The following is a 12,766-nucleotide window of genomic DNA, read 5'->3' on the forward strand; positions in this document are numbered from 1 at the left end:
TCTCGTTTGACGGTTGGACATTGTTCTCTTCTGACAGTTGCACGTTGTTTCCATACGACGGTTGGACATTGTTCTCTTTTGACAGTTGGACATTGTTTCCATACGACAGTTGGACATTGTTCTCTTCTGACAGTTGCACGTTGTTTCCATACGACAATTGGGCATTGTTCTATGACAGTTGGACATTGTTTCCATACGACAGTTGGACATTGTTCTCTTCTGACAAATGCACGTTGTTTCCATACGACAGTTGGACATTGTTCTCTTATGACAGTTGGACATTGTTTCCATACGACGGATGGACATTGTTCTCTTATCACAGTTGGACATTGTTTCCATACGACAACTGGACATTGTTCTCTTCTGACAGTTGCACGTTGTTTCCATACGACAATTGGACATTGTTTCCATACAACAGTTCCACGTTGTTTCCATACGACAGTTGGACATTATTCTCATTTGATGGGTTGGACATTGTTCTCTTATGACAGTTGCACGTTGTTTCCATACGACAGTTGGGCATTGTTCTATGACAGTTGGACAATGTTTCCATACGACAGTTGGGCATTGTTCTATGACAGTTGGACAATGTTTCCATACGACAGTTCCACGTTGTTTCCATACGACAGTTGGACATTGTTCTCTTATGACAGTTGCACGTTGTTTCCATACGACAGTTGGGCATTGTTCTATGACAGTTGGACATTGTTTCCATACGACAGTTCCACGTTGTTTCCATACGACAGTTGGACATTGTTCTCTTATGACAGTTGGACATTGTTTCCATACGACAGTTGGACATTGTTCTCTTCTGACAGTTGCACGTTGTTTCCATACGTCAGTTGGACATTGTTCTCTTATGACAGTTGCACGTTGTTTCCACACGACAGTTGGGCATTGTTCTATGACAGTTGGACATTGTTTCCATACGACAGTTCCACGTTGTTTCCATACGACAGTTGGACATTGTTCTCTTATGACAGTTGGACATTGTTTCCATACGACAGTTGGACATTGTTCTCTTATGACAGTTCTTTCCATACGACGGATGGACATTGTTCTCTTATGACAGTTGGACATTGTTTCCATACGACAGTTGGACATTGTTCTCTTATGACGGTTGGACATTGTTTCCATATGACAGGTGAACATTGTTCTCTTCTGACGGTTGGACATTTTTTTCTCTTATGGCAGTTGAACATTGTTATCTTTTGACAGTGGTACATTGTTCTCTTATGAAAGCTTTACACATTGTTTCCTTATGGACTTTGTCCGATTATAGCCATTGAACATTGTCCCTTAACGACAGTTGGGCATTGCAGGTTAGGTTGTTCATTGTTCCCAAAGGCACTTCAACATTAACTTCTTTAGAACAGGACATTATATCAGTGAAACAATGATTCCACGTGTACGTAGTTTCCTTGTTCTGAAGGTAAGTCATACATCCACACGTGACACTTCCATGTGGTGCTATGTCAATACGGACATGAAAATGAGTCATGACTGGCAATATAATCACTGTTGTTAGTTTTAAGGAAATACGGTTATTACTTCATTACATAATTACTACATGTATCTTCAGGTTACTGAAGACCACCACTCCCTGGCCAGTGGTCTGGATCAGTTCCCAAATGCTAGGAAACACATATTTCTCATGACACTTATCCTCTCTAGAGTTAAAGAATTTAGAGATTCAAACAAGACAAAGCTGACCATCTCATGGCTGTCGAATTTTTATTTCATCTCCATTAAATGACAATTCCATCAACCTTCAAACAAATGTAGCAGTTGGTGATTATGCTAAGCATGTTGCAAACATAACTGATATGCATATAAATAAACAGCCAAAGCTAACAATATCTATTTCCACTGGCAAGTTGCTATTGTCAGAATAGAGCTGTTGACACGTTTGATACAAATGATTCCTTTTGTCCTGCTGTGTGATAACCACTCGCATATCATCCTGCTCATGTCATCATTGTAATATCCACCTTACTGAGACTGTCATAAACAAGACATACACAAGTACATTTCTATTTGACCAATGTTTACACAGAGGGATCTATCACTGTAAGGGACTGGTTATTTATCACGAGGGGGACAGGAGAGACAAGTGAACTGGGGACTATCATAATTTGCTCCCATAACTCCATCCACCCGTCCCTATCCCATCCCCCCAACTATTTATGAAACATTTTGCCTATCTCTTCCACCAAAACAAGTTCCATTTCATCATGGCACCCACATGTACCTCCACTTACAATACCCCATCACCCCCAAACCCACCCCAGCATACACATGCATTGCATACACATGTAATTGTGATAGATTTGGGTGTCCCCTTCTCTACTGTTGAAATATATTCATAACCCTTTACAATCTCTCTCAAACAGACACACACACACACAGACAGACAGACAGACAGATACACATACACACCTCTGTAATAAATGACCAGTCTCTTTCAAAACCTAGTAAGATATGTTAATGTTGAAAAATGAAAAACTTTTTCACTTATCTATTTCTCATGTAATCCCACACAAATAAACAGAACATCAAAATATACATCTATAAATGACATAATGAAAGTCTGTGTCATTGTAATGCAGGATACATCTGCAACATTCCTCATTAATAACCATATATGAGTAAGTTTCAACACCTGGTGCAGGTAAACCTAGAAACAAACTGAGACAAACTGGGGATCATACCAATGCCATTTCAGTCTGTCAAAGGGAGACTACTCTGTATTGCAAATCGCCACACCTCAGAAAATTGAGTCACACATGGCCACTCAGTGGCGATGACTTAAGTATAGAAAGAAATCTTAAGATTGTCAATGTTTCTTCTTAATGTTCAAGTATGGATAATTACCTTAGTTGAACTAATGGTGTGTTCTAATTGATATTTGGAATTTATTGATGTCATGGAGTTCTGGTACACTGCAAAACTATGTCCCACTTACCCAATTGTCAAGTCAAGTCAGCATTATACAACAGCAAGGCAATATGCTACTTGTACTTTCCTTTATTTATTTCAAATCATTCAAGATGTGAAAAAAACCCAAAAAAACATTATCCCTTCTACACAAGATGTGGTAATAAAAGTGAGTTGTAGTTGGTAACACAAACATATGGCTCATTCTTTCAAAGTGAGAAAGTTTACACCCCTATCAGACTGGTGTTCTCTGCTAGTTCTCTTGTGTGTGCTTGATGTAGACGTGAGTGTGAGTGTTGTGGTTTATGTAACTTTCAGCAATATTCCAGACATATCAAGGCTGGGGAGACATGAGCTTCACCCACTGTACATTTGTGAACCACGCACCCATGTGGTAATGAAAATCGGGCCATTGGCATGACAAGCAACCTCCTATACCACAAGGCTACCCCACCACCCCAAAATAACACATCATTTTCAATACAAAACAGTCTATTTCTCAGCAACGGTTTATTGATGTTACAAAACACCTTATAATTTAGTTTCCTACAACAAATCTGCAACACAAATGAGATGTTATCTGTTTTGGATGCACCATCTATACACAGATATCATGATATTTTATGTACAATTCTGAAAAAAAAAGGATGAACAAACACTGGTAAATTAAATTTGCTTATCTATACAATCATATTTACAACAACTCTCGTAGATAACACCATTCTTTCTTCATGCAAAACAAATGTCACTCTTCAGCATATAACAGGAACAATATCTTCATGACAATACCATGCTGTTCCCTCATTGTGAAACCCCCTGATCATTATAAACAAATTACTAGAAAATATAGTGCCTTCGCAATATCACCACAAAACAATTTGAACAAAATCATTAGATGTTCCAAAATAAAAATACAAATGCTTTGTAAAAAATAATAAAAGTGAATCAGTAAATACAACTTATTTTAATACAATATTTACAATACACATGTTGTAGGATTGAATTAGTATTTCAATGATCTTAGTGGCAGTAATCCAGCCTCCATAAATTAAGATGGTAAATAAATGTAGTTAAATACATGATACCAAACAAAGATTAAAAATAATTCATAACTTACCATGGGTGATAACATGTAATATACCCACTGCTAGCACTAATAAGCTGTGTGTAAACATAAAACTGTAAACAATAGGGGTACAATGTTACTGTGTAAGTTAACAGAAGGACAATGGGTTGGTTCACAGCAGGACTGGAATGACTGGTTTAAACCCTGACAAAGAAAGGTGCAGGGTCACATTTACAATTTCAAGGTGATTTTTGTATCTTCAATTCATGGCTATTATACCTATCACGATTGTTCTTTGCCTGTAAAATCTGCTTAGGTAAACAGCAAACACATCAAGCATTACTGATTGTCCACTGGGGTACACCAGCAGATGCAAGGACTCTGTAGACATTCGTGTCATCTTTGTCAGTTTGTACATACTTTGATACACATTTGTCATACAGACTCACTCATGTGCAAGGCAATACATAAAATACAGACAGAAATTGTAGGCAATCAAACTGGGATGTCACTTAAATGCACAATACTTTCAAATTTACAAAGAAATTCTTAGCAATCAAATTGGGATTTCATGCCCAATTTTCTCACCTCCACAAAACATGTAAACATGACCTTGACCCTTATAGTAACTAATGGAAAAATCATTATACATATATATTTAATCTATATTAGAAACAGAAACTTTGGTCTCGTCTCTTTTTTAAGTGATACACAGCCAGTCTGACTCATTACTACCAGCTAAACACTTTCACAATGGCATTCTCATCAAAAGACTAAACATATCTTGTGTGCCAATAAGCAATAAATACATTCAGATACTTTAAAAATCCCCAAACACAAAAGCCATGACTGCACAATCCAACTGTTCTAAATGCAATAACATTGCGATTGCAGCGTGTCAAAAAGCAAAGAATTCAGTGGAACCTTGCAGAGCTAAATATTTCCTTACATACTCAACACAAAAAGTCAATTGCCAACTCAATATTCAATATTCAAGTATTACAAGGAACTCAACATGGACTATCAGATACTAAAATATTGATAATTGGGGGGTTCATTGACCTTTTTTGTTGTTGAGTATACATTTGTATAGACACATTAACATGCACAGATATCGTGTATTCACACCTCACACAGTCACACCAACACAAACACATATTCCCTCACACAGACTATGTTCCCCATGTATCACATCCAGAGATCACTATTAGTGCACCCTAAGTGTTGAGTGTGCATAGTTAACAAGGCAAGGAGAGGGACTGTCTCAAAAGGTACAGGACCTAGATTTTTGAAGCTCTCTTAGCACTAAGATAGTCATAAGTTAAAGTATGGCACTTACAACTATCTTAGCGCTAAGAGAGTTAAAAAAGGTCAGAATAATTTACTATACATGTACTTGTTAGCATTAGCATATTTATATACTTGGGCCCAGTGTTGCAAATCTATCTTAGCACAACAACCATCGTAAGCCAGCGTTAAAAAATGAGAGTTACGACTGACACTGCACCAAGATGGTTCTAAGATCAAGAGGATTTTTTTCCTTAGTTCATAAAAAAAGTACAACAAATAAATAACATTAGGGATGTTAATAGGAAAGGAAAAATATATGTAGCAACAAAATCATTTGAAATTGCGAAAAAAATTTTTTTGTATATTTTCTTGCTGTAAAAAAATTGCAGAAATATATGCAGTCTTCTCATAACGAATTCATTTTCCATATAAAACATTCCTTAATTAATATCTTATGAGACAGTCCCAGCATCCCCCTGCTGTTTAAAGTGTATAACAACTGTACACTGAAACAATAACAGTACGTAACTCACAGGGAGAAACAAGCAACACTGCGGCAGGCATTGCATATATACATGGACGACAGTGTAGTAGTCAACCTAAAATAGGTGTACAAAACAAAGATATGCAGTATTTTCTCAATACCTTATTGGGTAATATGTATATATCATGGAGCTGGATAAAACCACACACATATCACCAGCAATGTCAGTTATCCACCTCTGAAAACTAAAGCTCTACAGAATAGGTCAATAATTCTAGAAATTACTTACAGATGATATGCATGTATAGGATTAAAGGGAAAAATTCTAAGGGAAAATGCTCAAAAAGTATCAAAAGCGTAAAAATCTGTGGAGATACTGGCCTCAGGGAACTTATTTTAAACCAAATTTACACAAATGTACCGATTTAAATCTGTTCATAACTTGGGGCTAAAAGTCTTCACATATTTTATCGTAGAGAGATATCTTGCCCCAAAAGTTACCTTTGTTCAAGTGAGAACAAGAGAGGCAGGTCAAACCTGACCAATATTTCTGGATAGTTAAAGCCTGTCAGTTTGGGGTGGATAAAGCAAGTTCAGAGACATTTATGACTTTAAACTCACCGGTATGATATTAACAAACCGTGCATAATAATGACAACAGATCCTGGAACAGCAAGGGGAAGCAACTTAATTGCTACCTGCATGTCATCCATCTACAATGGGTCATGGAGGTTTCTTTCTTACAGTGTCTTAGCACAATATGGTGGTTCACTAAGATCCAAGGTCCCGTTCCACAAAATACCTGTAGTACTGTGACATTCGTAAGCCTATAATTAACTACAGAGATACCACAGGTTGTAATGTTACAAAAGCTTTGTGGATCAAGATCCAGGGTGACTACACGTCTGCCTCTGAAGTATGACCAACTTAAGACTGGGGGTAAAGCATATAAAAGCAGACATGCAAATTGCTATGAAAAAGCAGGGTCCAAGGGAAAAACTAAGGGGCAAAAAGACTTACGACATGTGCTACGCCTTAACTTATTTCCAAGAACTTTGGCCGATAACAAGCACAGCCTTCAATTTCTTGGACTGAAGAAATTAATTATTTCAAATTCTCAACAATGAATGTGTTTCTTCCTAAGGTCCCATTTCAAAAAGCTCTTACAAGCCTTAGATCTCGTAACTTCTCTCATAGTATTGACACTCCTATACTGTAATACTGATTTATGACAGTTGTTGTGACTAAAGACACAAAATGTTGTGTCCTTATTTACTCCTTAACACTTTAAGAGCCATCGGATGACCTCAGTAAGGAAGTTCAGTTTAAACAACAACCAGTTAAATCAAGGCAAGGAATACAGAACATCGGCTTTGCCAAACTGCAACTTGACTGTAAAGATGTTCAGAAACCCATTGTAACTGTGACATGTGGTGTAAGCAAAACAGAGGGTTTACAGACATTTGCTTTTATCAATATGCTTGCATGTATTTGACCCTGAATCCGATGTATGATAGTAAGCTAGTAAAGTTCTAGTGCCAATCAAATTGACAATATGCAGATCTTGATTTGTAGAGATCAACAAGCTCAGGTCCCAACCTTCAAAGAGACAAATACGCACAAGTCTCAATATTAAAACAAAAGATCTTCTTGGAAGTTTCAGTGAGTATTTAAAAATTCAACAAATCCTCTTGATTCATCATACTGCTTCACAATGCTCATAGTGACTAGCTGATGACTTTTTGTATAACAACAATACATCAAGATTACAATGTGTGCATGTTTCTGATACCATCAATCTGGTTGTTCTAAGGGCAGCACTGGAATGACCATTATGAGATTCTGAAGCCAATGAGATGCTTGGATGTCTAGATAATACACACAAATGCTCTGATACATGACACAGTGTAAGATGTGATGTATGACAGAATCATCCCCCACATTTATTCTGTCAGATGCTATTTTCCCAGCTACCATTCTACAATGCAAGTAAATCCCCTGGCCCTCTACTGACTGTACATCTACCAACACGTTTTATAGTGGAACAAGCAAGAGCTACCAATTTCAAGGATGTGGAACACTTGATACTTTGTTGAAATGAAAAACAGCAACAAATACTACCATAGGAACAAGAGAGGTCACTTTCCAAAAAAGTTCCATTTTGATCATCAATATTATCAGAATCAAAGTCAGTCGTTTCACATAATAGACTAAATCCCTCCACTACCCACTCCCCTCAAATTACATATAGTCCTGTCATAAAGGAAGTCCCCTTCTGAGAAGAAGGGAGACAGCTCCAAACAAGGTAACCTATCTGGACATGATAATGTAGAATCATTTGAGGCAACTCAGATCCACTGAAAGCAACACTCGACCAGTGTCTGAACTAAAGAAACAAATGAGTGGGTCCTTCAGCTTACGTCATCCTCAGTTCAACTGAAACTCACTTCATCCCTAAACAGACAACCATTTTCAACACTACACACTTACTCCTCTACATGAGCAGTCATGTTAACCAGGCTTCGCAAATATTGACCAATACTGTCTTGAAATGCATAATGGCTAGACATTATTGATATGTACAAGATCTGAAGAATTTCATCCTTTATACTTCCAGGCTATACGTTCCAATGAATCTCCACTATACCCTGGATGCATCTGTGGCTAAGCCAAATAAATGTATTACCTCACATGGCTGTCTTTTCATCCAATCAAGTGTATAAGCTAGGAAGTTCGGCGAACCAATCACAACACACATTCACTTTTTAAATTATCTAACCAATCAAACTTCGCCACACAAACCATGCACAGTTCTCTGAAAGAGGCAGGAGATCTTGCATATACTTTTTAAATTTTCAGACCTATCAATGTGTCTGTATGATTTCCCTGAAATCTGAGTCGCACTGTGAACAAACCTGGCAATGGCAAGCTCAGTTGTAATGGTGGCATAGCTGACTGGCTACTTTGGGAATGCGGAGCCAGCAATGGGTGGTAACAATTTTTCGGGCCAAAGCCATAGATGCATCCATTATAGAGTGGAGATTTATCGGAACGTACACCCTGGAGATATCAGGGAAATTTATACCCAGTGAGGAAGTGAGTGAGTGAGTTTGTCCATGTGGGGAATCGAACCCAGGAGATGAGTGAACTTAACCACTAGGCTACCCCACCCCCCCACCTAGTAAGGAAGAGCTCTGTAATCAGTGAGAACTCTCTGTTCGCTGAGGAAGAACAAACTAACAATTGACAAGGTACTTTCTAGTCTGTAGGAAAGAATGATTTCAACAGTGGGGAAGAATGCTCTATTAAGAATGCTTTATCAAGTGAGGAAGAACACTCTATTCAGTGAATAAAACTGCTCTACCAACTGGAGAAGAAAATTCTAGGATTCGAAAAGAAGTTGATTTTCCAAGCAGTGCAAGTACATCCTAAACAAAAACACAACAACTGGTGGCAACTATAACCAACAATAACAAAATCCTACAAACCATCAGTCCATAGATTCATCAAGTGTCCAAGTGCACTCAATGTCCTTCTACAGACGAACCAACAGGAGGAGTTGCAGCACAACAGCCCTGCCGTGCACAAGCAGCATTGCTAATAACAACCTCAATTTACAGCATAAATACACATTTCAACGCTTAGTCATAAACGAAGGCCTTCTGTTTTATACATACACACACACAAAAGGTTGTTTCTGTGCAACACCTCCTGTCAAGGCGTCTATTTTGTAACTAATAAATATAATATGATCCCGTATCAACGTGTTATAACCCAGTTTCATGTCCAAGCCATTCAAACAGAGTTCTCTTATTGGTACAAGTTTTCCGTCCCTATCTGTAGTGGTCAAGCGTTATACACACAGATTGTAGAGTGGAATATAGCGCTGCGACAATGAACTATAAAACCAGATGTGTAGCAACATTGTTAAAACAAATCACCCAAGAATCTAAGAAAACTACCCTCTTACAGCCCAGATAATGAGTTGATGGCTTGTCCCACTGTTGGTCATCAATGCAGGCATCAGATGATGGTGGACAACACAAAAATCCTGTCACTGTGCTATAGTCTGTCACTTCCTGGTTCAAGTCTACACAGTTGGAAAGCTGGTGCTTCGCTATGTTTTGTGAATATACAGATGGTCCTTTAGAAGCAGTCACTTCCAGCTATCACAGTCTGGAACAACAAATTAATTCCTACGTTCCCACAACATTAATCCTGTACCGTGACCCCCGTCATGCCATCAGTGATCCGTTTTGCCTTTTCATCACGGAGTCTGTTGGCTACAGCGGCAACCAGGGCTGCACCCTTTCCACTACCATCATGGGACAGCATGAGCTTGAACTGCAACACAGCAACATTGTGAAATTGTTTGTGATGAAACATTGAGGTTAGTTTGCCGCTTTAATCAACATTCCAGCAAAATCACAGCTGGGTACGCCAAAGATGGGCTTCACACATTGTGATGTAATAGCAGATATGAATGACTTTAATTACTCTTAAGTAGAAATACATTTAAGTATTAGTCTGAAATGCTAGTCGCTAACCCAACCTATTGGGGTTACAAAGAGGTCATATATATAAACTAGAATAGGAAAGTTCATTCTGTATCGAAATTTCTGTGGTATTAACTTATCCCAAAGCTTAAACGTTTACTTTGTTTATTAATTTTTTAGAAATTCCCCCTTTTTTCTGGGAGTTCTTCAACATGAAAGTCTATCAGTCTCCATGAATCCCATGACTGAATTGCAATTAATGTTTAAAACATAGTGATAAAATCCATATTGTTGAAAGTAGCATTCCTGAAGACAAGTGTGGTCATGAGCCAATTTCTGGGCTAAGGGAGACAACTCACTCTGATGTCTGGAGCCAGCTTCTGTACTTTTTCCATCATGAGATCATGGAAGTGTGGGTGGAAGCGGTAGAGGGACCCATCCACTCCCACGACAACCTCAGGACGTCCCATCTTGTTCAGAAGACATGCGATACCTGTGAAAGATTAAAAGCAGATGAAAATACTTGGATAACTGGACATATTGCCACATACAAAGACCTAAGTGGTGATATGAGATGGATGATCTTCCATACACCATTAGATAGTTCATGTCAAGATATTTGTAGAAGGAATATTACTGTAAGTGAGTGAATTTAGTTTAACACCGCTTTTGGCAATATTCCAATCAATATCATGGATTCCAGAATTAGGCTTCAAATGTTGTGCCCATAAGGGGAATCAAACTCGGGTCCTTGGCATAATGAACGAACACTTTAACCACTAGGCTACAGAGCTATTTAGTATTACACCTGCCATGGGATAATGCAATGAACAACATGCAAGTAAGGTGGCGACACTACCCATTTTAGTTCATGGAGCACATTGACCCATTCTGTCACACAATCCCCGAGGATAACACCAAAATAAAGTCTAGGCTGATAATAAAGTACGTACCTGCAGAGGCAAGGTACGCTGCTCTCGTAGACACTGCCTGGCAGACATACTGGGCTATGCGACAGTCATCCTCTGTGAATTCTTCAATGTTCAGTTCATCAAACACCTGCTTTGTGTTCTTGAAGCCATCATCTACATCACTGAAATTATGTTACAGGTGTGAGTGAGTTTAGTTTTATGCCGCACTCAGCAATATTCCTGCTATATGGCAAAGATCTGTAATTAATCGAGACTGGAGAAGACAATCCAGTGATCTACGCAACTGAATACAATGTCATGTCAACCAATTTGGTGAGTCAGACACCTCAATATTTAACCCTTTTGCAATTTTGTTTGTTTAATGCCTCACTCAACAATATTCCAGCTATATGGCGGTGGTCTTGACCAGACAATTCAGTGATCAACAGCACGAGCAATGATCTATGCAAATGGGTTACGATAACGTGTCACCCAATTTGGTGAATCTAAACGCCCAATCTTGTTCATTGCCTCTTACATGACCAAGCATGATCCTGGCAGTAAACCTTGGTATTCTCCAAGAGTCAGTCAACAGACTGGGAGGTACCAAACCTTGGCACTGAGAACAATACAGAGCCAAATTAGTTGGCGCTATTGATAAAAGCGTGAGCATTCCTGTGATAGGTCTGCATTAATGAGACTACTATCAGTATCATTATTAAATGTCAGAACAAAATTTGGTCCTTTAACCTTATCCACAGAACATATAACATATTTCCTCACCTCTCAATTTCAGATACATATTTTGTGTAGAAGCGCCCCCTTGTGGAGAGTTCCTGTGAGCCACGACCTCTGAACAGTAATCCATTTTTGCGGAGACGCTCCATGACCAGACGTGCTATCTCTCCCATGTACATTCCCGAGATCATCTTCTCATAGCTGGAAAACACAGGAAGGGGTGAGTAGTGATAGCATACTAGTTACATCACAACTAGTTATGGCAGTGTATTTGCAAAGGAGCGGCAAGCACTCTCATGTCAGCCTTTGATGTGTAAAACTTACAGATATCTTAAGGTAAAAGCTTCCACATTTAGTCATTATTTTTCAGTTGTGTCAAACCTCAGATAGTGTCTGCTGCTGTTTCTCCTCCCCTTCAAGTTTGCTATGTTTGATTGTTTTGAGGTTCTTGATAGGCATTTAGAAGTCGGTATTCTAATATACGACAAAATGTTATGGATGTCAACTTCTCCTTTATTGTTTTCACGTTTCTGGGCTATTCCTTGCCCCTTCGTCATACACCTGACGAAGGGGCACAGAATAGCCCAGAAACGTTGTGAAAACAATAAAGAAGAAGTTGACACCCATAACATTTTGCCGTATATTTGATTGTTTTGGTATGAAGATATTTGGAAAGTGAAAGTGTTTGGCAGTGCAGGGATGGAAACATGAATATCAAGTTTCAGCTGAAAACAATATTGTGTCATCAAATGGGTGTTCAGACAATTCACAACTTGATCAGTCTGAAATAGAATTGGTGGAAATCCGCAGATTCGCAGAAAATTGCCATCCCTGGGCAGTGACT

At 38.5% G+C, this 12,766-nt stretch overlaps 1 protein-coding gene across 3 annotated transcripts in view; it reads right to left on the reverse strand.

The window, feature by feature from the left end:
* Positions 1-1,717: 1,717 nt before the first annotated feature.
* LOC137266029 (hexokinase-4-like) overlaps positions 1,718-12,766 on the reverse strand; it is a 56,895-nt gene continuing 45,846 nt past the window's right edge. For all 3 annotated transcript variants that reach the window (XM_067801528.1, XM_067801526.1, XM_067801527.1), the window contains exons 7-10: positions 11,968-12,123; positions 11,227-11,366; positions 10,633-10,766; positions 1,718-10,121 (exon numbers count right to left, since the gene is read on the reverse strand). In XM_067801528.1, the coding sequence (XP_067657629.1) occupies positions 9,990-10,121; positions 10,633-10,766; positions 11,227-11,366; positions 11,968-12,123 (562 nt within the window). In that variant the 3' untranslated portion in view covers positions 1,718-9,989. The remainder of the gene's footprint in view (positions 10,122-10,632; positions 10,767-11,226; positions 11,367-11,967; positions 12,124-12,766) is intronic.

Source organism: Haliotis asinina, chromosome 15 (assembly GCF_037392515.1).
Source record: "Haliotis asinina isolate JCU_RB_2024 chromosome 15, JCU_Hal_asi_v2, whole genome shotgun sequence".
Classification (NCBI taxonomy): domain Eukaryota; kingdom Metazoa; phylum Mollusca; class Gastropoda; order Lepetellida; family Haliotidae; genus Haliotis; species Haliotis asinina.